At 38.9% G+C, this 27,121-nt stretch overlaps 1 protein-coding gene across 1 annotated transcript; it reads right to left on the bottom strand.

Moving 5' to 3' along the window:
* Nucleotides 1–380: 380 nt before the first annotated feature.
* Nucleotides 381–7,606, bottom strand: LOC148843831 (plasma membrane ATPase 4-like). Its single transcript, XM_088959457.1, has 13 exons — nt 7,362–7,606; nt 5,154–5,273; nt 4,807–5,043; nt 3,953–4,714; nt 3,708–3,830; nt 3,503–3,607; nt 3,272–3,416; nt 3,024–3,188; nt 2,692–2,930; nt 2,529–2,584; nt 1,813–2,011; nt 1,514–1,695; nt 381–897 (listed from the first exon to the last, which is right to left on the bottom strand). The coding sequence occupies exons 1-13, from the start codon at nt 7,416–7,418 to the stop codon at nt 801–803; spliced, it is 2,487 nt and encodes an 828-aa protein (XP_088815583.1). The 5' UTR covers nt 7,419–7,606; the 3' UTR covers nt 381–800.
* Nucleotides 7,607–27,121: the final 19,515 nt, after the last annotated feature.

The raw sequence follows: 27,121 nt of genomic DNA, 5'->3' as shown, positions 1-27,121 counted from the left end.
AGCTTTAAAGGAGTTTGCATCAGCGCCACACAATGCCCCACAGCACATCCCAACCGTGTATTAGGAGCATCTCCCAATGATAAGTACGCAAGAAATGTTTGTTGTTGCGGCATTTCCTTCAAAACACCACTGTCTGTTTGTTGTTGCGACATAATTAAACCAGTTTCAATACAGACGCCTGGAGATCACCCTCTCAATAGGCAATTCAGTGCTAGTTTTTGTATGGGCTCTCTCCATTTGGAAGGAGTACAAATACAAATACGTAGAGCGCAAAACCTTATATTTTGTACCGTACATACTTGTTCTTATACTCCTTCCGAACTGAGCCGTAAGGGAAAAATCAACAGAAAGGCATACAACACAGCCAAAGACTGATAACATGATAGCAAATAAAACTCTGCATTCATCATCATAGTTTAGGAAGTTACAATTCCCATCCTGACTGGAGTTTGACCTTTCCAAAGGTGACAAAACCGAATTAGTCTCTCTTGAGAGAGCAACCATAACATGAACACTGGCAAGGAAGAAAAAGGTAAGGAACAGGAAACTGTTGAGGGTGGGAGGTGTTATTTTGCCCTTACATCAGGAAAAGAAAGCAGACAGGCCTTCCTCTGGCATATAAAATAGATGGAAAGAAAAGTAGACTGTGACAAGAATTACAGCGAGCCAACATCTCTCTATCCATAAAACGCTCTACTAGTTAGGCCTTCATTTTCTTTTCTTTTCTTCGAATATAGTCGCAGGGGAACATTGGGGAGGGAACCTGAGGCTTCCTCGCTTACCAAGTTACTTTTGCTTAATTAGACTGTATAATGCTGTTGAATCGTATCAATGTCCAGCCCTTTGAGCTTCACCACCGACTCAACATGTCCTTTGAGTGTATGCAGCTCCCGAAGCCTAGAAACACCAAGAATTGATAGTATGAGAAAGTGTCATCCTTTCTTTCTCTAGAAATAAAAAGAATAAAAGGGGGAAAAAGAGGATTTGGAATTTGGAAGACATGATCTCAATTGTTGAATGCTAACATGATTTAACTGGTAATTAATCAAAATATACCATTAATCTTTTGTAAATCTCAGTGTTGTCAGATTCAGACCAGACCAGATGGTCAGATCATCAAAACCAGGAACAAGCAGCAAAAATGGCTTCCAGGCTACTACATTCTTAGAAATGCCGACATAGTCAATCCTATTTCAAATACATGTCTTGACATCTGTTAAGATTTAAAATTTATTGTTTTAAGATTTGTCTTGATAAATTGATTATTTTAAGATTATTTTGATATAAAATAGAGTCCTGTCTGTATCAGAAAATATTAGCTAGAGATTTTGGATTTGTACTTTAGCACAGAGCCACAAAAGTTTTTGTGCTTTAGGACTTCAAAGTGTCTTGGCCTTAGATTGGCCAGATTACCAACAGAATCTTTTTGAACTGATCTCTTCAAAATATCAATTTCCAAAAATGAAACACGGATGCTAGTCATCATATCATGAGAATCAACAGGATTCCATACCTTGCAACCTCAGCTCGTCTCTTGGCCTGCTCAGCAATCTCAGAGAGTTCCCTGTAGCTGCTCTTGTCATTGAAGAGGTTACTGGTTTCTGGAGGTTGAAGACCATGTAGAGTCCTCTGTGCAAGGGCCCATTGGGCTTCTCTTTCCTCTTTTCCGTAGTCTTTCTTGGTAGTGAAGGCAGTCTGTTTTCAGAAAGAAAGCAGCTCATCAATTGGATTACAAAAACCTTTGTTTTCAAAATCATATATTAACTGATTAACTAACAATTGCCAAACAATGAAGATTGTACAGAAATATACCTTGTTTTCAAGCAGGTTATCCCAAGCTTTTCCACTGAGGACATAGCGGATAAAGAATTTGATGATATCAAGTGGGACATAGGAGACAATAGTGTAAAGCCAGATTACTCCAGCCCAACCCCAACCAATTCCCTTTATCCTTGAGAAACCCCAGTTGGCATAGACTGCAATCAGAGTTGCCACCTGACAATGACCAACTAATTAACAACAGGGTGGAGCAAATAATCTTTTTCTTTTTCTTTTCTTACTTTCCTTCTATTTGGTGTAAAATGAAACTCAAAATCCACACATCAAAAAATAAGCATTGAACCCATTCAAAGGTGAAACAAATCAGACAGATGAGTAGCAAAACAACCAACTTCAAGATAATTAAATGGTTGGAGTTGGACTGAACAAATGAACCACTTTAGTCCTTTGAATGAGCAACATGTGGCAAATTATAGGGCTCCAGGATACAACTTCGCTGAAAGTCAAACTTAACCTAACATTTTGTCCTTTTATTGGGTATTGATTAGTCCTTGTGAAGGAATTAGAAAATAATATTAATAAAAAAGTACAGTTTTATAGTTATGGGATTGGATTCAGCCAACTTAGTCCATGAACCAATTAAGAAATCAACAAAGCTTAACCCACCATGGGTGCTCTATTGCATGTAGAGTAGTGGGGAGGGATAAATTTATTGGTCTGGAGAAAAAGAAAGGCAAAATAAAAAATACACATTTTCTTTAAGCCTACTTACCACAATACGAATTGTGATTGAAACTGCATATATCTGCAAAAGTGGAAAAGGGGAACCAAATTTGGTTATTGTTAGCAAACTAAAGTTTGGTGATCTCAAGGAAAAGGGGGAAGGGGAAAGGAGGGATGACAAGGACTAACAGTGTAATTCTTCATTCTTTGGAAAATAGCTCTGCTGGTGAGCACAGCACTGATTATAACACTCAGCCCAGGTTCTGTGAGAACTATATCAGAAGCACCTCTAGCAGCATCAGTAGCATCAGCAACAGCAATTCCAATGTCAGCCTTCTTCAGTGCAGGAGCATCATTCACTCCATCTCCAGTCATTCCACAAATATGTTTCTTCTCCTGTAACTTCCTTACAATTTCATATTTATGCTCTGCAACAGAAAAAAAAAATTACAGTTTTAGATGATGAAAACAAAAGAATGAAAATGCATTCTTTCATAATCAGGATTAGATAAGGGATTAACCTGGAAATACTCCTGCAAATCCATCAGCCTTCTCAATCAACTCATCTACAGGAAGCTCTGCAATAGAGGCATCTTTGTTTTGGCCAAGCAATGAAGAGGAAGGATACATGTTTGTTCCCATTCCAAGCCTCCGTCCAGTCTCCTTAGCAATGGCAAGCTGATCCCCTGAAGCATTCGAAGAAAAATAAAAAACAACATAATTGATTACATAAAGAACATGGTCACTAGAAAATGAAGACCAAGCTTACCAGTAATCATCTTCACATTGACACCAAGGTTGAGAGCCCTACGGATGGTTTCTGCACTGTCATGCCTAGGGGGATCGAAGAGAGGTAAGAGACCAACAAATTGCCATGGGGCCCCTGGGCTTTCCTTTGTCCTCTCAGGCACTTCCTGCAAACAATTCATAAACCCAATAAAATATCAGCAATATATTCAGTTTGAAAGGAAAAAGAATGCACAGCAGGCAACTTACAAACCTGTCTTGCAACAGCCAATGACCGCAAACCACGTTCAGCAAATTTATCTATTACCATATGAACCTTCTTTCTAACATCCTCCTTGCAGTTGCAAAGGGTCACAATCTGTTCCTCAGAATATTGAAACAGAAGAATCAGAGGTGATCTTACTTTTTTTATTACTTTGTCACTTGAAAAAAAGGGAGAAAATTAATAACAAACTCACCTGCTCAGGAGCACCTTTACTAGCACGATGCCAGTTGCCATCAGCATCAATATAGGTCAAGGCAGTCCTCTTGTCCACTGGATTGAATGGGAAAAAGTGGATCTCTCTAATACCAGCTCGTGCCTGCACAATATGTACCAAATAAGAGTTTGTCGTTGATGAAGTCTTAAACCCGCAACAGAGAAAATGTAAATGTCAACAACATAAAGTAAATTAGAAGATATCTAGTATGATACGAGGCACACCTCCTTCGGGTCAGCAAGCATGCCAACGATCGCAGCATCAATGGCATCCTGATTTTCAGTTCTCGATGCCCTTGCAGCAAGCAGGATCACATGCTCTTTATCCACTCCCTTGGCAAATACCTCAATAAGACTTCTGTCAACGCTTAACTTGTTTAGGGTCAATGTCCCCGTCTTGTCACTACAGAGCACATCCATACCTGCCATCTCTTCAATGGCAGTCATTCTCTTGGTAATAGCACCCTGCTGAGAGAGTCTGTGAGATCCAATAGCCATGGTCACGGACAAAACAGTGGGCATAGCAATGGGAATGCCTCCGATCAAAAGAACCAGCAGATTGTCAATTCCGTCCCTGTACTTGCGGTGCTGAATTGGGTACATCACGATGATTTCGATTATCATTCCAATAGCTATGGAGCAAATACAGAAATTACCAATTGCTGTGAGCACCTTCTGGAAGTGCCCAACTTGATTTGTGCTGTCCACCAGATGTGCTGCCTTTCCAAAGAATGTGTGGACACCTGTTGCAATGACGACAGCCTCTATCTCACCCTGTTTGCAAGTGGAACCAGAGAACACCTCGTCGGAGGGGTTTTTTGTTACAGGGAGGGACTCTCCAGTCAGAGCAGATTGGTCAACCTTCAAAGGATCACCCTCTAGAAGACGAGCATCGGCAGGAATGATATCTCCTAACTTGATGCTGATGATGTCTCCTGGGACAAGAATTGAAGCGTCCTGCTCACTCCATCGACCATCTCTAAGAACCTACAAAACATTTCATCAAACAAAATAAATTAAAACTAAAACCTAATAAAATAAATCCATCTGAACATTCTATGTACTGGCCATGATTTTACCTTAGTTTTTGGAGCAAGACCAGCCATCAGAGCTGCTGCGGCATTACCAGCATTATTTTCTTCTATGAAACTGATAGTGGAGTTGATCACCAGCAAACAAACGATACCAACGAAGTCCTGCCAATCTGGGGGTTTCCCTCCACCGTTTGCTAACGCAATAGCCATCAAAGCCGCGGCCTCCATGACCCATGATAAGGGGTTCCACATAAAGCCCAAAAATTTGAGAAGTTTGCTTTCCTATTTTATGAAACATCAGGCCATTAAATCGACGTCGTAATTTTGTGAAAACAAAAATGGGACGGAAAAAAAAAAACAATCGAAAAAGTTTTACTTGTAACAGAACTGACCTTTTTCTCTTCGAGTTTGTTGGGCCCGAAGATTTGAAGCCTGTTGGCCCCTTCCTCCGAGGTTAAACCTTCCTTGGTACATTTCAATTGCTCGAAAACTTCCTCAATTGGAATTCGTTCCTGTATACACACAATCGGAGCTCAGAATTCGTTACCCTTGCAATTGATTAATCACCCTTTAATTGTTAAGCCATTTATATGTACAAATGAGCAATTACTAGAATTCTCCCCTCGCTTCAATCCATGAAAAAAAGAAGAGTTTCCATCGTCAGGGTGAACATACTGGTTAGAAAAAAAATAAATAAATAAAAAAGAGACTTTTCCATTGAAGAGGAGTTTCGAAAAAAAAAATAAAAAGATAAAAAAAGGAGGATTTTCTATTGATAGATTGAAGCCACTGGCCTCACTGGACACAAAGATTTTACACTCGAGCCATCAAAAAATAAAAATAAAAATAAAAAAAGATTTTACACACTTGGCAAAGGCAAGTATGAAAAAAATATAAAAAAAGGAAATATTCAAGTTGACAAAAAGACGTTCCAGAAAAAGACAAATATAAATGTCTCACCACAAAATAAAAAGAGAAAAACCGAAAAAATCATGGGTGATTTCGTCAATTACATACGAAACCAGATGCTTTGGGATTTCTCCATTATCTTTTTTTTATGAATTTTATTTTATTTTTATTTATTTTTTTATGAGTTCACGTGGCTTGTTATGAACCGGGATGGCGTTTCCTCCGAAGCCTTTTTATATGATTTTGTTTTTTTCTCTTTTTTTGGGGGGTTTAGATCTTGAAAGGCCGCGAAGGTTTCTCCGGTCAATATGGCCTATGCAGATTTTTGATAATATAATAATATTTCTTTTTCGTATGCCAGAAAAAAGAGAGGTTTAAGAAATTGAGACGATAATAACGACAAATCGCCGATAAATTATTTTTGCCGATACGTCGAAAGGAAAACCAGAGATAGATGTTAACAGTTAAAGTACCACGGAAGTACCCTTTCGCACCCAAATCCCTAAAAGGCAAAACCAGCATGTAAAGAAGTGATACAGGAATTTCTCTCAGAAACACCGTTGCACGAGTAAGGACGAATTCGCAAAAACATAGTTATAGAGGAATCAGAATGTAAATGTGAAAAATCGACAATTATATTGTAGAAAAAAGTAAGAAATACTTATTTGAGAAAGCATTTTTTCTCTTTCTTATCCCACTGAGAAAGTAGACTTGTTTCTACAAAGAGAGAGAGTAAAATCGCGGTCATTGCGGAAAATAGCCTGAGCTTAAAGGGAATTAACAAAAAATCTCGCAGCCATAGGTTGAATCAAATACGATTCCATATTCGGAAGAAAAATCCCATTCGTTTTTTTTTTTTTTTGCTGAGAAGGAAAAATTCCATGAAGTGCTGAAACATTCTCTCAACTGTATTTGAAATTTGAAGCATATGAGAACAACGACTTCGAGCATGATAAATAAAATCTAGATGTCTGTTCGATTCAAAGAAAAATGGATATGAAAATCGAAGAGAAAAAACAGAAGTCAGATAGTAGCTTGAGATCATTCTTTTCGCCATTACAGAAGAAAAATGAAAGGCAAGCAGCAAATCTGAAATTATAAACAGAAGAAAGGAAAGGATTTCTCGGATTCCGACGTCCACTTGGCCGGGGACGAAAAGAAAAAGAGTAGAAATAAGAAAATATGCGGGCGTGAGGAATATATAAAAAAGAGTAAAGTAGTTCCCAAAAGATGCTTTTGAGAACAAGTTGAAGAGAAGATGCTGAATCGGACGAATCTTCCTTCTAACAAACATCAGATCGCAGATCAAACACAACAACAGAAAACATATAACTCAAAGAAGATTTATACACAGACCCAAAACTAGACTTCTACTGCAACTCTGCAAAAGCAATCCAGCATTAATCCTGAATAATCAAGAAAGAAGCAAATCAACTCTAAGCCTCTACAGATCTCGTTTCAACTTATCAATCCACCAAAACCGCTTCATATAACTCAAAGAAGAAAAAAAAGGAAGATTTAAACCAGAATCAACCACACTACCGTTTCAACCAAAATAAAATAAAAATCCCACCCTACTGCAACTCTCATTCAACTATCACAAAAAAAAAATAGTGAAAAAAATCCGGCCAGAAAAAAAAAAAAAAAGGAGAACAAGACAGACGAAGAAACAAGGTGAAGAGATCGGTTACCAGATCAACAGACTCATTCTTAATCTCCTCCAGACTGATCGCCTTATCGCCTCCCATCTTCACCACAACCAAAACCACTCTCCAAACCAAACAAACTGCCTATAGAAGCCCTAAACTATCACCAAGACAAATCATTAAAATCGCAGTCGCTAAGCTCGAACAGAAACAGAAACAGAAACCTCGGAAATCTTCGCCGTGACCGGACTCTCAACCTCTCTTGCAAGCACAGAAGGCGAGGCTTCTTTGTTCCGCCTCTCTAACCTTCCATTTATATTCAAAGGTTCCCAATGGGTCCCGCCACTCCAGAGTTTCCAGCTCTCGCATACGTCTAATTCTATTCGGACTTCTCTTTCTTACCGGTGACGTGTCGGTTACCGGTTTGTTATTTGCCTTGAACTTCGAACCTTCGCTTCTCCCAGTCCGTCCCAACTCCCAACTGCGGTGCACATGGGTCCCACAGCTCTATCCTTTTAGTCAACCTTCCATTCACTTATTTACGAGCTGCTATGTGCTATGTTCACTCTCTCCTTTTCAATCGGGGAGTTATTAAATACTAATCAAATTTTAAATAAAAAGCAAAACTATAATCCTCAAACGTTGAATCCCCCGTTCATCCAATCGAACGGATACAAATCTTTTCAGTAATTAAAAATTAAAAACGAAATAATGGAGGTGATATTCAGTATTATCGGGATTGACTTTGTTATGTCTGGCCCCCAGTTGGAAAGTCTTCTGTTTTCACACAGCAGAGCCAGTCTACTTTTAACCGTTGGATTTCATCAGAATTTTGTTCGATAGTTAACAACCAGAATTAACCCTAATTTTCCGGTTTTATTTCCTTTTTTTAGCGCAGACATCGCCAGTACAAGAGGAAGAAAATGGATGGCTAAAATCTATGCTAACCAGTGGGCTCCACCATTAAAATGAAAAGATGCAGTCAGATGACTCAGATCAAAGAAAAACAGCCTTCCCATTACATGAAAGGTGTAATGGAGAAGGAAAGATTCTCTGCTCCGGATAACAATAAACCATTTATTCGGTCAAATTGATCATTGTCATATACTCAAACGCTAAGTGAGCCCCCACATCCACCATACAAAGTGTGGCCCCAGTGAAATGGGCGCCTTTCTGCCGTTGGATCGATCTGTAAATGGGTCCCAGCGGGACGTGAAGAACCGATCGTTCATGTGAAGGCATTGAATCAAATAATACAAAAAATAGTATTTGATACGTGAGTTAAAGGTAGAAACCACCGATACAAAGACAGATTGGATGGCTGGCGAGGAGCCACGGGGGGTTGAATTGGACGGTTGAAAAGCAGGAATCAACAACCCCCACTAAAGAGTAAAAGAGACTCCCCGCTGTCTCTCTCTCTCTCTAGAAACTAAAAATAATTGAGCCACTTTCTCTCTCTAGAATTTTTCTAATTTTCAAAGGGAAATAATTCCCAACCATTTCCACTATAATAATAGAAGAAAGTCTACTCTACAACGGGGAAAATTCAAAATTATGCCCACACTCATGATTCACCTACTGCATGAAGCATTATTTCCAGCATACGCCCTTAAAATATTCCAATCTGACGTGTGAAAACTTCATGCAAGCAAGCTTGGATCGGGTGTTACTTCCTTGTATAAACCCTACTCACGATACAGTTTTGGATTTTACTAAGGAAGTAATATATACATCTGCAATCATTCAAGTCAAATACTTTTCAATCATTTGCGTGCTTTGATGACTTCAATCACGTCAGTAATTTTTATGATGGGTCGTAGCTGTACAGTGACCATCCGGTGAATCGAACGGTGGGGCTTTTTTAAAATATTAAATTGAGGGGGTATTGTATTATAGTAGAGTAAACAACTGTCCAACCAACGATCAGGTGTGGCCAACCAACAGGTGTGGCCCACACATGTGCACAAGTGATTAAGTGAAGCACTGGAACTTCAATTGTGCAAGTGTGCAGTGTGAACTGTGAAGCGCCGGTGGTGGGGCCCGCCGACTGAACGGATTGGTCAAACGTAAGCCAGCGGGTATTTTGTTAAATCGAAGGAGATTTTTGACAATCCAAGGAAACGTACAGCTTGGGAAGCCGAGTTTGACATGCAATGTAACGCCGGTTTGAGACCAGAATGCAGAATGCCCCCTTCGACTCTGCTTTGGTAGTTGGTATTTCGTAAAAGTTAAACCTTCAGCTGATTATCAAAATATCTCCGTGAACTCATCACTTTTATACCAAAAGTGAAAGAAATAAAAAAAAAAACGCTAATCGGGTCATGTAGAGAGGTCATGCGGCCGGAATCTTGGCCCGATCCATACCATCCATCGGTTTGGCGATCCGGTGGGTTAATAATCAGTCGGCAGAAGTTTTATTTAAATGGTTTGGTGTCTAAAACTTGGGGTTACAAACCGTATCCGTTTGTCTGAATTTGAATTGCATTCTGATGTTTTAAGGGAATCTAGATTTGCTCATCACTGAGCGCACCCCACACCAACTTCACAGCCCCATTCCACCTTGAATTGTAATCATCTCCCTATAAACAATAATACATAAGATGTTTCCCATATGCAACTGTAAGGCGTTGTGAGGTTGGTGTGAGAAGCATTCTATCATAGCAGATCTTGACTCTTTTAAGGGTGATACGAATTTCCATCTGTTTACATTTGGATTGACCATGGACTCTATATTTTAGTGGGTCCAGTTGAAACAGAGAATTCACAAGTTTTCTCTCAACTCTTTTTCTGTACAACTTAGGGGGATGTTAGAAAATATGATTTTGTTTTTAAAAACAAAAGCAACTGTTATATGATTAAAATTATATTGTTTTTGCTGATATGGTAAAAATAAAGCAACCATATCATCAAACATCCCCTTGTTCTTCTATGTCAATAAATTTATTTTCTTATAGGATGTATTTGGAATATTAGGGATGGCAATTTGTCCCATTTCTTGACCCCTGTAGGGACCCACCCCAAATGGGGTGGGGATGGAAATGATTTTTCCTTTACAGAACAGGGAATGGAGAAATTTCCGTCCCCATTGGTGAGGATGGGGACAGCACTCCCTACCCTATGAGGGACCTTGATCCCCCTGTGGAGATCCTCGCTAATATATATGCATATATGTACACATACGTTTATATATGTATGAATGTATGTATGTGTATTAATATTTTTTAAAATATATTGAATATATTTAAATCTGTTTTAATATGACTATGAATTTTAATTATTTTATTTTAAATTTTTTTAATAAAATAAAAATAAAAACAAAAACAAAATGGTTGGCATTATATAAAATCATAGGGAGTGGGGATCCCCATGGAGATGGGGAGTGGCTCCCCACCCCATTCCAATGAAATTTGCAAATTTTGAGGAGTGCCAGCTAGCGTATTTTGGTAAAGTCTTGTAAGGATGCAAACGGATTGGATCGGATTGAAATTAGGGTATATCCAATACACTGTAGATCCTATCCAATTTGAAGATCCGATCGGATCTCATAAGTATTGATTCAAATTTGAATTTGATCAAAATGTCGGATATCTAAATCTCTATTTGATTTAATTTAAAAATAATAATAATTATTTAAAATGAGAAGAAAATATAACAGTTTAATAAAGAAAAACAAAAATACAAGTGTTTTTTTCAACTATTTTCATCATATATATGTGTGTGTTTTTATAAAAATAAATAATAAAAATTTACAAAAATACAATATAAATAACATATTTATCCGATCTTATCCGATCAAAATCCAAAAATCCAAAATAGGGATATCTAAATCTAAAAAAATAATATCAGACTTTGGATCAGATCTCTGGCCCTAGGTAGTATAAAATTCAATTTTGATGCTTCTCATGTCAATGATGGTTTTTGTACTACTACTTGTATTGCCCATAATCATTTAGATCGTATTTTGGATGCCAAAGCTGTTAAACTTCAATCTTGTACAATTAATCAAGCAGAAGCTTGGGCTGCTTAGGAAGCCCTTAAGGTGGCTTGAAATTTCAAGCATTTCCTGAAGTTGGTCATATCGTATCTCAACCATAAGATGGAGCCCCTATAGAAGCTGAGAAGCACTATTGAGAGCTACACTAGGATGAGGAACTACTTTACTAGAAGATTTGCATTTCACCATGTTTACCGAAAGGCAAACCAAGCGACGGATTTGCTTACTCACAAAGCCCAAATCTCTCCTTCGGACTATTTTGCTTTTAATTTTCTTCCCTCCCCCCCTTCTCTTCTTCTTATTTGTTTTGCTAATTTTTGGGATGCACTAACCCCCCGTTGTGTGTAGTGCATTTCTGGTGTATTTCAAAAAAAGTCTTATAGTAGGGGCTTGGGATCGAGTTTTGCCTTCACCTAGGTTGGATGATCTAGGGGTTTGGGGTGAGTTTAGATTGACACCTCACATAACACGTCCCATCGTTGCCGTATATGCACATCTCAGCATGTATTGGAAACATCTCACATGGTTGTCATAGGGAGATGTTCCCAATACATGGCTAGGATGGGCTATGGGGTGTGGGGTGTGCTCTATCTGGTGCCCATGCGAATTCATTTGGGGGAAGGCTATCGTCTATTGTGTAGCCCATTAAAAACTAGAAAAGGAAAAAAAATACAAAACAAAAATAAAATTTTGTCACTTTAGATCGGTAAATTGGTCACTCAGCCACAATGAGTCATCCCAAGACCAAACCTGGTTAGTTTGATGTCATAAGGTAGTGTTGGGTAATTTCTTTTGTATATATGCATGTTTGGCCAATTCACCAAATGCTGACATGTGGCACCACTCAAGGGTATTTCTGCCACTTCGCCTTCATCTAAGGGCATTAGCATAACCCCCACAAGCCACTACTGTGGGGCATCTAATGCGGACACCACATTCTCAGCATAACTACTCTCAACACACTTATGAAGGGATAGTGATTGGCCAACAACTCTAGTTGCCCAGCACATAGTGGGCTAAAGAGTTCTCGGAATTTGATATCCTTTACCAGCCGAGACTTGCAATCGAGGCATAGGTGCTAACAGATTTCCTAGTCGAATGCACCTTCAATCATAACAGTGCCCCAATACAAGAGGAACCTTGGCCCACTTGGACTTTGTACGTTGACTAATCCTCCAAGACTAGATGAAGCAAATCTGGCCTCGTCCTATTAACTCCAGACAACAACAAGCTGGAGTATACGCTTCGGTTCAAATTTTCTACCTTAAACAATGAAGAGAATACAAGGCCTTTCTTGTCAACCTCCCTTTAGCTAAAGACCTCAAAGCCAAGCATAATGAAGCCTTCACTGACTCACAATTGGTCGTGAATCAGGTGAATGAAGAGTACAAGGCCAGAGAACCCAATATGACTAAGTATCTTAACAAAGTCCAAGAGCTAGTTAGACAATTCTGACACTTCATATTACATCAGGTGCCACATTCAGAGAACTCCGGAGCCAATGCCTTCTCCAAGCTAGCCAACTTTTTGGGATCGGCTCTCGGCCATACAATGTACATAGAAGATTTGGCATACCCAAGAATTGAAGATAAGCAATTGTTCTCAATTCAAGCTAAGCCTTTCTAGATGGACCCAATACTTGCCAACTTGTGGCATGAGTAGCTATCATAAGATAAGAATGAAGCACAGAGAATTAGACCTCAATCAACTCAGTATGCCATATTGGAAGACAAGTTATATAAAAGATCCTTCACACTACCTTACCTCAAATGCCTACGCCTAGACAAGGGGGAGTATGTGTTGAGAGAAATCCATGAAGGCCTTTGCAACAACCACCTGGGGGCAGGGCCCTTGCAAGCAAGGATATTTCTAGCATTCCATACAAAATGATGCAATTTAAGTGGTTCAAAGATGTGACCAATGTCAACGACACTCCAACATATCCCATCAGCCTGCCAATGGAGAATGAACATCCTTGGCCCTTTTCCTCCAGTTACAAGAAGTAGAAGACACTTCATTGTGGCAGTCGATTACTTCACAAAGTGGGTAGAAGTCGAAGCCTTGGCAATCATCATAGCAAGAACCATGCAAAATTTCTTCTAGAAGAACATCGGTTATCGCTTTGGCATTCCACACATGCTAGTCACCAATAACGACCACTATTTTGATGACTTCAAGTTTAGAAAATGGTATACCAACTTGGGGATTAGAGAATAGAACGCCTTGGTCGTCTATCCTCAAACCAACATCCTGGCTAAGGTGACCAATAGAACCTTCCTGGATGAACTAAAAACCAAACTGAATAGGGCCAAAGGACATTGGGTAGATGAGTTACCCAACATGTTGTAGGCCTACAGGATGACACCTTGAATGGCCACGGGAGAGACCCCATTTAACTTGGCATACGGATGACACCTCGGCCAACCAATGCTTCAAATAGAGGCATACAACGAGGCCGATAATAGTAAAGAAATCCAAAACAACCTCGACCTGCTAGAAGATGTCCAATAATAGGCTCCAATCAGAAGTTGCCACCTACTAACAAAGGGTGGCACAATACTACAGCTCTCGGGTTAGGGAACGTCACTTTAAGAAAGGTGATTTCGTCCTCAAGAAAGTCATCATTCCTGAACATGGCATCAGGAAGCTCAACCCTAAGTAGGAAGGGCCTTATAGAATCAGACAAGTAGCCGAACTAGGCACCTTTTGACTAGAGTACCTTGGCAAGAAACCAATACCTCATACCTGGAATTCAGAAAACCTTTCAATGTATTATCAATGTTGTAAGTTGTACATGGTTAATGATAATGAAAGCAAATGTTCCTCTCTATTTTTCTTCTATACTTATGTGCCGAGTCTAAACTTTTATATAGCCAGAGTCCCTTCAGGTGTTAGCCTCAACCCATGGCTTACAATGTTTTTGAGGTTACACGCCTGATAGGCCCCTCGGTTAGACATGAGGCCTTGGGACCTCAGCTACCTAATTTAATGTTTATTGTTAAGGGCCTCCTCAGCCAGGGTCGAACACTTCAACTAACAACAAAAGAGCCTAGATTAACTACTTGCTTCACTAAGTATAATGGCACCAATAAACTTAAGCAAAAAAAAGTCTCTTGTATTAATGAGCATTTCTATACATGTATAAAAAAAAAGTGCTCATCGGTCCTTACAAAAAAAAAACAACAAAAAAAGGGAGAGAATATCAAAAGGGCACACAAGCCCAAACATCATCACGAAGAATTTTTTTTTTTAAGACTAGGCATCCCCAGTTTTCCCCTTGGCCCTAGCCTCGGTCCCCGTAGTAGTGATCTCTTGCCCATTGTACTGGTAAGGAACTTCACCCCTTGGACCTCGGTTATCTTAACAATCTCGACCATCTTCTAGCCCTCATTGAAGGAATCCAATTGTTCTATGTTGAAGTTTGGGAAGACCTTCGACACCTGAACCATACAATCTTTGAATCCCTTCAAGTAAGATAGAGAGGCGAAGCTGGCCAAGTACTTTTTGTAGTTGTCCAAGGCCTTGTAGTCTACAATGACCTTAGTGAATGCCTCTTCAAATTTTCATTCAATGGACTACAAGGCCACCTTCAAGTCCTTCACCTTGTCCCTCTTGGAAGTTACTTCAGCCTCAATCCTCTTCCAGTGATCGCACTCCTCCCGTAACTTGGCCTCGGCCAATTCCCTTGCCACCTGGGCCTCAGCAGCCTCATGCTTGGAATGATCAATCTTCTTGTGCTTGCTTCAACTACTGGATCAGGACATCTACCTTGTTACAGAGGTCGACAGAAGTGGAAACCAACTGCAAAAAAACATAAGATATACTCACTAAACTCCTGACATAGTCAATGACACTAAAAAATAATGACGCTCAGCTCGACTACCTTGTCCAATAGTGAATCATGGACATAGTTGATGTAGTATTGGGTGCAGGACCGATTATCTCCAAGAAGGACCATCCTTACTACAAGCTGTCGGCTGACGCCTGCAATAGACAAGTTGTCGCCTTCTCTAACGGTCCAATTTGGTCGGAAGATAGATCAACGAATGAGAGGCTCCTTGCCTTGGGGTGACTCGGTGGATGGATAACAACCTGCCTAGAGAGCGCTTTAGCCAGATAGTCCTTCACCGCACCCTCTTAGGGGGCCTTGTGTCCTTCCCCCCATCAATGGGCTGCTTCAGCATGATAATCTTCCTTTTGGCAGCCTCGACATCATTCTTTGCCCTAGCCATCTCTTTCTCGATGTTCCTGCGGAGCATGCCCTCAATCGCCCCTATCTTCTTAACAGGCTTCCATGATCCAACTGCCTAAGCCAACAAAAATTTCTTTTGCTTTTCGTCAATCTCTGTACAAGGGAAATGCCCAATCAACAAAAGAGCATAACCTCACCACTAAGCCGAAGCCACAGACTACACACAATGAGAGTATCCCTACCAAGGAGGGCAGGACTAAGGCTAGCCTTCACCAAGGGCCTGGCATGAATCGTCCCGCCCAGCCAAAGCTGATTTAACATGGCCTTCTCCTTGTCAATGCACTATGGTGCGATCATCTCGGCTACCATGTTTGGTTCCCCCAACCATACCTGAAGGGCCATCCCTTGAGGCATCTCATGAAGAAAAATGTCTTCTTCTAGTTGTGGACAAACAACGAGTTGTCAACTACCTTACCTCATCACCCTAGAAATACCATAACCCCTCACCCTCGAGATGCTTCCTCAGAGAAAACAAGTTCAAAAATAAATTCATCGTCATCAGAACCCCTTGATTGTGAGCTACTACTAAAATAGACACAACGGTTCTAATAGCGTTGGGGGCAAGCTAATTGAGGGTGATCCTATAATGGTTTAGTAGCTCAGGGATCAAGGGATGTAATAGAAAGCACAACTTGAATTGATAGTAATGCTCGTGGATGCACACCTTGCCTTCCTAACAAAACCATGACCTATCACCAACTTGAGGGACTCTACCTCTATAGTCCTTAGGGATGAAATACCTCTCGGTAAGGGTCGTAATATCATCCTTGTCGAGGACACTATCTAGGTCAAAGTGTGATGGGTGCTCATATGTCTCACCTCGGCCCTCAACCTCTCGCTCCTCCTCATCAACCAGCCCCTTGGCCTCCTTAATATCTATAGTAGTAGGGCATAATACCAAGGCGTTCCCTGAGTTATCACCCCTTGGAGGCACCACTATAGGACCCCTAGGGGCGTCTGCCCTTGGCCTCGTGGACCCAGTTCTCTCATTTATAGTCCTCACTTAGCTGGTCATGCTCGGTCTTGTGAGTCGGCACCCTCCTCTGCAAAACTTCCAAATTGGAAGGCCAAGAGGTACCCTCAGAGCTACTACTATTATCTGGAGTAGGAGTACTACTAAGAGTGCTCTAATATAGGAGGGAATAGACCTTACGACCAGAACCTAAAATCGACATGGTGGAAGATGAGGTCTTACCTAGACAAAGTGTAACAAGAAAGTTTGAGAGAGAGTAAGCATTAGCTGAGGTGGTCTGAGAACTCCAGGAAAGTTCACAATCAGCAAATGGTGGGGTTCCCCCCTTTCTTCTCTCCTTTTTAAAGAAAATTGGGTGGCCCAGATCTGCTTCATCCAGTGGCCACCATCGTGCCATTTTGATTGTCCGCATTGATAGGCACCATGTGGCATCAACCTCAAAAGATGAAATGACACTATGAGGCCTGATCCTAGTTTGCCCACTGCCACCTGCCCAAGTTTTGTCGAATCGGTGTGTCTGCCCATCCCGGTTATGGCCATATGATAGCAGAAGCAAATGTCTATCCTAGTCACGACCATCTGACAACAAAAGTGAATATCCATCCCAATTACGACCATCTAGCAATAGAAGCACATATTCGTCCCAAGCAAAGATACCTGATAGTAAAGCGGATGTCCATCTTGCTCATGGTCCCTCGCTAACGGTTTGAGACATGAAACATTCTCGAATTGGTCTCTACTCTCATCAGCTAGGCCTAGCCCTATACACCAGGTTTTGTTGTTGACCTTAGCATCAGCCTTGAGAGTGTGGGGCAAGTGATATCGTGGCATCACTCAAGGGTATTTCTTCCACTTCATCCTCGTTTGAGGGAAATAGTGTAACTCCCACAAGCTATTACTGTGGGGCATTTAATGCAAAGACTACATTCTTGATGTAATTACTCCCAACACACTTATGAAAGGATAGTGATTGGCTGATAAATCTTTATGCTACCCTCTTCATGACCCCAATTTACGGGATGATTACTTACTGCTCATCACTCCATTCTTGGGCAACTCCGACTATAAAAGGGACACCATAGCCTAAAGGTAGAGTTACACACACTTGAGCTAATCTGTACTCTCTTTAGCCAAGGACTTTCCTCCAGCCCTTGGATAACTTGACTATTGGAGCCCTTGCCCTTGGGAACACTCCCAAGGACTTTGACATCTTTTCACTCTTAGTAGGTGGAACCCTCGGCCTTTGGACCTTGGAAGCTACCAAGCTGCCCTCGGCTCTAGATTTGGCAACAACACTTTTTAATATTTCAATTGGTTCAAAAAAAAAAAACTAAGCAAAATTATATTTTTCTTCATATTTCAATTGGTCATAGCTGCTATAAATTATTGACTAAGATATTTTGGCGATATTGTGTTAACTATTTAGTGTCAACTTAAAAAAAAAAAGACCTAAAATTTAGTTGGGTTCCAGAAAAAATAATCAAAATCATGTTTTTTTTTCTAAATAAAACATAAAACTATGTTTATCAATTATTATAGGCTTTTATTTATATAAAAATGGTGACAGATTTTTATGAAACAATTTTAAATTCAAGTCTCATAGAATTTATTTTCAATTCATTTTATTCATAATATATAATGTTAAAATTCTTTTTAATTCATATTAGTGATACTAGAAAATATTTTGATATTTTAAATTTAATTTATTAATGATATTCAATATCTCATACTAATCTAATGAATATATTAGATTTTATTCCAAATATTAAATAATCAAGTTTCAACCTTAGTCAAACAAGTATTTTTAGGTAGAAACGGTACAAATCCAAAATATTTTTGCAAAAAAATCTAGGGGGTATTTGGTAAGTCTTTTTATACAGTCTTTTAGGATTTTCAAAGCTCAGATGGCCAAAATTTGGTCTTTCTTCATTTGACAATGAAAGAAAATAGGCTAAAAAGACTTATGCCCCAAAAAATCTTGCAAAAGCCCAAAAAATTTGAGACTTCTTGTCGTTCTATGCCTAAGATCTTTTAGTAAGCAGCTCAATAGACCACAATGAAATTGTGTGATTAGTACATTTGTTACATGTCAATCGATTTCTTAGATAAAAATTATGAGTTTGTTTGGTAGTGGTTATCAATAGTGATTTGTATGTTTATGGGAACTGTCTCCCCCTATTCATGTTAGATGTCACATCATCCAAAAATAATCGGAGTTAGCCTAAAAAGAGGAATCATCAATTTTGGTGATTCCTCTTTTCAGTCCAATTTTAATAATTGATTTCTGACTTATTTGCTGATTTCTCAGAAATTGAGCAACCAAACAACAAAATAAAAATTGGCCAACCAAACAACAAAATAATCAACAATTTTTGGAATCCCTAATGTGGCTCAGAGAAATTGGCATTGATCCAAAACACCACCCTAATCTCTTTAATTTCATTTGCTAACTTTCTAGCACCATCAATTTGATTCTTCTATCACCCCATACATGTTTGTTAAAGATATTTAGTCAGTTATGAGTTCCAAATGACCCCACTAACAACCTATAAACTTAGATTTTCTAGTATTTCTAGGATATAAATCCAAACCAACAACTACAAGTTTATTGATAGAAAATCTAATCTCCTCGAATTTATCTACTTCTCTCTTAATCTTCCTATGGACTAGGCTTTGGATTTATGGTTCATTGATTCAAGAGTCTTAGTTTCCGTAGTTACCTCTACCGTAGTGTTGCTTCTCCCTTTTATGCCTCATTTATGTCTCGTTAAATGGCTTACCTGGGTAAATGCACTTATTCGAGCAAGTGTTTTTTGGGAAATACTTACTCGGATAATAACACTTACCAGTGTTCTTTTATTTCCTAGGTAAAAGTGTGCAATGAATAATTTATCCAAAAAAAGTATTATTGAAGGGACATTATTGCCCCTTCACGTATTAGCAATTTTCGATGCACCTGGGTAAGTAGTTTGCCCAAGTCTAAGGAGAGTATTACTTCATTAGGTAAATGAGTTGCTCGGGAATTATTCTTTCTAGAAAACCCACTAATACTAAAAAATGAATGTGGGTTTAATTCTTTTCCATGGGGCCAACCAACTTATCCACCCCTACTTCCCAAAAAATGAATGAGGCCTAATGTTTTTTGCCTTCTTGACTTTCTATACCATTTGTAGAGGCTCATGGGTCCCTCTTGGTGCTCAATTTTATTACTTTGTTTTCATGATCAACAGTTTGTTCTATTATTGACTATTTATTTCTTATCTCACTAATAGGTTGTGTGTTATAGTAAATGCTAAGCAGATATCAATAAATTTACCTTTCCATAATTAGAAGCAATTATACTATTATATCACCCTAGACATGTTTGTTAAAGATGTTTCCATCATTTTTTTATAAGAGGGAAAAAGGGCTACACAAGGGTATCCCTCCCTCAACAATCCCAAAAACAAATAAAGGAAAACAACCTATTAGAACTCAAAGACTCGTTAGATCCTACAAAAGGAACCCTAGTTGGCAAGCCAAATTAGTAGCAAAATTTGCCTCCCTATAGACATGAGCATATTGGATGTTAAACTTCCACCTACTACATATCAAATAACACTCTTCAATAATGTTCTTTACACTCCAAGGAGGAACACCTCAACCCTTAAGGAAATCAACAACAAAGTTTCCAGTCACATTCAATTATGATATTGGAAGTTGCAAATTTTATATCCATCTCATGGGCTTTGAATGCAGCCCAAGCCTCAGCTACACTAATGGAATAAGCATCAACTGGTTTGCTACAAAGACTCAAAGTCTGACCCTTCTCATCCTTGGCAATGCAACCAATGACCGAGGATCCATTGCTTTTCCTTTACTTGATTCACCATTTTTTTCTGATTGTAAGCTTTAAATTCAATAGCTTCCACTCTAGCTTTGTCAAGTAAAACCGAGGGTGGGAGGGACCTATTTCTAAACAACTTTCATTTCTATTCTTCCACAATGGCCAAAGAATAAAAACAACCAACTCTCTCGGGTTTCTATCAACCCTTTGGCTATCACTGTGATGAATTCTAACCCACCATTCTAGGATTAAATTATCCACTCACTCTTCATCTACATTCAGCCCTCAATGTCTTAGGAAGGATTTCAAAGGAATTTTATCTAGAAAAATAAGGAACAAAAACATTTTATATTAGGGTGTAATTTAAGGCCCTTTTTCTACCTTAGATGTATTAAGGATGGATTCTCATTTCCCATAGATTGAAGAGCATAGGTTGTTTTATCAAAAATTCCCCTTTCGGTTTAAATCTCCAAATCTATCTATCATCCTTGTCTACCAAAGGAATCTTTATTGATATTATTTTATTCCATAAATTAGTATTGAGCTTACCTTTAGTTTTACTCTCATCCCAATTAATCCTCCAAGCATCAATGATCTTCGCCACCCTAGTGTCTAGGATAGAGACAATTACCTGTGAACTGACTCTCAAGAGGAGAGTCTCCAATCCAATTGTCTTTCCACAATCTGATAGAGACAATTACCTGTGAACTGAGTCTCAAGAGGAGAGTCTCCAATCCAATTGTCTTTCCACAATCTTTTAGTTTTTCCATTCCCTACTAGCTAGCTTGAGCCTTGTTTTTTTATTTACTCCCTTTGGCTCAGTATTCCTTTTCATGCCCAAGAACTCCCTTTTCTTGCCTTACCTTCCCAAAAATTACAATTATTTAGGTATTTTTTCCTCATTACTTATACCCATAGATTTTCCAACTCAATTAAGATTTTCCATCAGAATTTGGCTTGGCTTGCTGCATTGGTCCACTCTGATTTATATATTTTTTTAAATCCCATCCACCACTTCTTTTGGACCTACACAAATTTTTCCATCCTATAAGATGAATAGGCTTTTTCTCACTTGTTTTCCCACAAAAACTTCTTCCGTGTTTTGCTAAGGATTCTAGGGCTTCTTTTAGAATTTTGAAAGCTCTCATTGTTGCCTTAAGCAAGGTCACTTTCCCTACAAGGGAAAGGGTTCTCTTCTTCCAACCACTTTTGCTTCTAATTTTTTCTTCCACTTTCTTGAACATGCTTTTGTTCAAAATGAAAAAATGGGGATCCTAGATAATCTGTTCTTTTTATTTCTAAAGCACCCCTAGTGGATCAACACTAGCCTTGCAAGGTCCTACTGTTAACTTATCAGATCCAACCTACCAAACCCTAGCACCCCACAGACCCTTGTACACCAACAAGCCACCATTCTCTTTCCTAGCACCACCACCTGTTTCCATGGCCGAGAAGACTAGTGACCCTTCTAAACCACTAGTCAACTGGGCTGAACCCCATGATCATGTCCAATGAATCATTGAGGCCAACCAAACCCAAACCTAGACCTCCATCCTCCTTTAGAAACCCTATTCCAACTGTATCCTCAACAAGCCTTATCCAATATGTTACCATCCTCCTCAACAATGGCTTTGTATCACATGAGCACATTAGCAAGTTTGAAGGCTTCATAGGTGCCTTTGCTCTTGGTGGAAATCTCAAGTTACATGAGTTCTCTAAGTCATTGATATGACCTATCTATTCTTGGTTTATGAGTTTGATGGTAGGGGACAAACACACTTTACAGATGGGGGAGATAATTTTATCCAGAAATGGTTTTTAACCCTATTTACTAAGATTTTGCAATAATTTTATAAATAACATTGCATAAACAGATAAATTTATGGGTTTGAAATTATCCACTAATTTGGGGTTCTCACTTTTTGGGATTAGTGTAATATGTCTTATTAATTTCCCTTGTCTGTTTTCTAGAGTGGAAAATGCTTTATTAACAGTCAATTCCATAATATTACTACTAATATCACAGTAATGTTCAAAAAATAGGACAGTAATTCCATAACGTTACTATTCCCAAAATTTTTCAGATGTCATATCTTTTCCAATTTCCTCATTTTGTTCATCCAAAGCAAGGGACAACATACCAGTTTCAATTTGGGAAGATGGGAAGAGTTTAAATACAAATATGAGATTTCGAAATAAATATTTATATGTGTTCTTTCCAAACTGAGCCTCATAAAAATTTGAAAAATTAGAATAAGCATGCATCAAGAGTATATTATATATATATATATATATAAAATCATCAACTTACGCATTCAAAGAAAGCAAAAAATTTGAGTGGTTGCCGTAAAGGAAGGTAGAAAATTGAACCGAGAGGGGCCGCTGTCGTTGAATTATGGGTTGGATTTCCATGTTTTTGGGTCGTGTGCCCCACACCACCTGCGCAACCCTAATTGGCCTATATTTTATAAAAAAAAAGAATAAAAAAGTGGTCTTATTGTCCGCATTATCGGCCGTTACGGGTGGATTGTGACTCTTCACAGATCGATTCTTGCATGGTTAACACGTGTGGTAACATTCACGCACTTATGCTGGGTTTGAAAATTTTGGAAAGTGTTAACTGTGGAAGAGTCTTTTACAGTTGTAGCATTAATTAATTTCACGTTTTCCTTTTCTTCTTATTTCACTTAACGTCATCACTTAAGACTTATTTATTTATTTTTTCTGTTATTATTAATAATAATTATTCCACGATTGGTGGTTTAATCTAGACCATTTGATTTAGAGTGGTCCTCTCGCTTCAACGATTTAGGAGTGTTTACGTAATGTGTGGATAAAAAATATTGGGTGAAATATGAATAAAATATAAGAAAAAGGGTAAAATACAAAAACATTTTCTGAAGTTTCTAACAATCATAAAAACCTTTCTTATGGTTTCATTTTTGTAAATATCTTTCCTGAATTTTTGAGAAATTCAACAAAAACCTCTCTTCTGTGGTGCATCAATCTAACGTTTTCCGTCTGGGATAGTAACAAAAGGGAGGTTTTTGTTGAGTTTCTCAAAAGTTCAAGGGATGTATTTGTTAAAATAAAATTATAGGAGAGATGTTTTATGATTGTCAGAAACTTCAGGGGAGGTTTTTGTATTTTATCCTAAAAAATGGTTAACACCTAAATGTGCATTCTTCAAGTGTTGTATATCAAATTACAATTAATGTATTGATTCTATACATCCCACATACAATTTGTGAGATGATTTATATAGTCAATCATGAGTAAAAAATTTTTAATATTTTAAACATAAAATAAATTTCAAAAAATAACACAAAATAACAATGGCTAAAATAAAATATCAATACATAAAATATATTTACTAATAAATATAAAAAACATATTTGTTATATATAACAAATAATAGAGGGTAAAATATATCAAATATGAATTTATATAATCATCAAAATCATTTTTATTAACAAAAAATGGTAATAAAAATAATGGAAATGGTTCACTATTTAAAATCATCATAATATTAACTTAAAATAAATAAAAATTATTAAAATATAATTTATGAAAAGGTACAAAAAATAATATTAAAAATAAATCAAAAGTAAAAAACATTAACTATGACAAAGCCTAACAAAAAAAATAGATGTTAGGGCAATATGTGATGCATTGAATGAGAGTTTGGTAATTTAATGCGATGCATTAAATTGTTGAAACCACTTAAAATTTCTAATGAGACACAAGTTTAAATCCTTTGATAAATTCAAAGAATTTAGACAAGAGGTTGAGAAACAGTTAGGGAGAGAAATTAAAGCCCTTCGATCAGATCGAGGTGGCGAGTATCTCTCTGACGAATTCAGGGACTACTTAAAGGACAATGGGATAGTATCACAATTAACTCCTCCTGCTACACCACAACTTAATGGTATTTTAGAGAGGAGGAATAGGACCTTATTGGATATGGTCCAATCACTTTTCATACACTCAGAGTTATCCAAATCCTTTTGGGGTTATGCATTAGAGACTGTGATTTACGTACTGAATCAGGTTCCAACCAAATCGGTTCTGAATACTCCATGTGAGCTTTGGACCAGAAAGAAACCAAGTGTCAGACACTTGAAGATTTGGGGTTGTCAAGCACACGTTAAAAGAACAAGTGCAGACAAGTTGGAATCCAAGACCAACTGTTGCCTATTTGTAGGCTACCCAAAAGGCTCTATAGGTTACCTATTCTATGACCCAAGTGAGCAGAAAGTGTTCTGCAGTCGAAATGCACAATTCTTGAAAATCGATTTTATCCTGGATACCCATCGCCAGGAAGTTGTTCTTGATGAGGAGAGCTCAGGAGCAGTGGGAGATGTCCCACAAGTTCCAGGTAGTGACCAACCTAGAAGATCCACTTGGGTATCTAGGCCACCAGTTCGTTATGGTTATGACCAGGATAGTTACCTAGTGGAAACCTTGACTAGTGAGGAGGATCCCGTGACTTATGCGGAAGCTATGTTGGACATAGATTCCCAGAAGTGGGTGGAGGCCATGAGAACAGAGATGGACTCAATGGAGACCAATGGAGTCTGGACTCTAGTAGATCCACCCTCCGGGGTAAAAGCAATCGGTTGCAAATGGATTTACAAGAGGAAGAAGGGCCCCGATGGTAGGGTTGAGACCTTCAAAACTCTAATGGATTTACATACTTAAGTACCTTCAAAGGACAAAAGAGTTTTGTTTAGTATTCGACGGTAGCTCACTACTGATCCAAGGGTATACAGATGCTGATTTCCAATCGGATCCAGATGATAGAAAGTCTACATCTGGATATGTTTTCTAGATAGGACTGTGTGCTATTTCCTGAATATCAGCAAACAGGGGTCCTGAGTAGCAAATTAATAGTCCACAACCCAACCCTAATGCATTGCCGTAAGTGAGGCTGCCTTATGAATGAAGGTGTTCATTCCTGAATTTGGAATTCAGCACATCACCCATTTCACCGTTGTATGACAACGCAGGACCTATGGAGGACGAAGTTAAGAGGTAGCATCAGCGGAGAATGTGGTAGACCCATTGATGAAGCCACTATCACAGAAAGTGTTAGAGAAACACATGGAAAGTCTGGGACTCTGGTTTGTACCTGATTGGACATAAGTGCAAATGGGAGCTGTTAGACTGTTTTGTATGCCCTTAGCTTCAATCAAGATGATGTACTTTATAAGTTTATTGTAAATGAATAAAAGTGCATATTTGATTCATGTTCCCTTGGTATGTTTCTGTGTGATACCCTTAAATTGGACACTTAATGAGACTCGTGTTAGTTTAGAATGTTCATAGCCAGTGGGTCGGTCTGGGGAGACCTATCCTAACAAGGCTGACACTGTGGTGCCACCAAGACAGTTGGCGTGGCCTGTCTCAGCTGCCGGGGTGAGACCCTTGGCATATACAGTATAGGATTAATTGAATATTTGAACTGGACCAGATTTCCAGTATTGTCCTAGACCTTGGAGATTGATGGGCAAAACTAGAAAGTTACACCCAACCCCTAGACTCGATTATGATACTGTACTAGGTGTCGGATTAGGCTGTCTTTGATATACCAATCAATGAGATCCTTAGCGGGGGTCAAAACCTGGGTATGTTGGGACAGTTTGAGAATTCATCTGAGTGGGTGATTATAGTGACAGGATCAACCCTTTGTCGGACAAAGGTAACGATTGGGGATGCATTCTCAGTGATGGAAACCAAGACTACCGACAACCGATTTCAATCGTTGAGATTTGTTTTGCAAAATATATTTTGTATGAGATATAAAAGTATATATATTATGGTTTTGAAATGATTTGCAAAAGGTTTTAATTCCCGGGATCCATATAAGTAGAGAATGCAACATTGTTCCTTGCAGTCGAGAGAGAGGTCCTCTCTTGTCGGGCAGTGTATGATCATTATGGGCTGAGAGGTTAAGTGTAAGACCATTGAGGATAATACCTGATGGGCTAAACTTGCATCTGCCCACAGTCCCTGGGTGTTACAAAGTGGCTTGGCCCAGGGACCACTTAGGGTAAGTATAGGGCCCATAGAGCCCATTTGATGGGTTTCAGGGGTGCACTGTCCATAACAGTGTATTCGGCTAGGCCTTGTAATAAAGGCTGGGCCAAACCCATGTGGCTGATGTGTAGATCAATGTTTGGGTCCCACGCCATACAAGGAAGCACAACTGGGCAACAGTTTGAAAGGCAAAGTGAGTACATAAACTTAAATGGGCCTTAAGCCCATTTTGAACTGGGCTGATTTGATTAGTCAATTAAAAAGGGGCGAATTCTAAGATGGATCAGATGATAGGATTGGGCCTAAACCCTATCCACTTAGAGAGTCCAAGATTTAGATCTGGAAACCTCTTAATTAGATTAGGAGATGGCTGATCTGATCTGCAGATAAGATAAGGGTTATCCCTTATCACTTAAAGGGACTTCTAATCCAAATATGATTTGGATTAGCAACTCCCAATGGGATTAGGAGCTGATCCCTTTAAGATTATAAAAGGAGGAGGGGGCGGCAGCCTTTAGACATGCAACCCAAAACTCTTGTCTTCGGACTTCTCTTGCCGCCTCCTTCCAACAGCCGCCACTTCCAGTAGATCGATCTCCTACTCTCTACAGGAGTAATCAAGATTTGATCTTGATACCAGTCTTTTGGGGAAAAGATTGATTGGAGCTGTATTCACAAGCCATCTTGTTGATTTTTGCAAAGGGTCAAGTTCTTTTGGAAG

Source organism: Nelumbo lutea, chromosome 8 (assembly GCF_056320005.1).
Source record: "Nelumbo lutea isolate HS-2025 chromosome 8, American lotus-T2T, whole genome shotgun sequence".
Lineage (NCBI taxonomy): Eukaryota > Viridiplantae > Streptophyta > Magnoliopsida > Proteales > Nelumbonaceae > Nelumbo > Nelumbo lutea.
The sequence above is the reverse complement of the archived record's forward strand: the minus strand, read 5'-3'. Positions and strand labels throughout refer to the sequence as shown.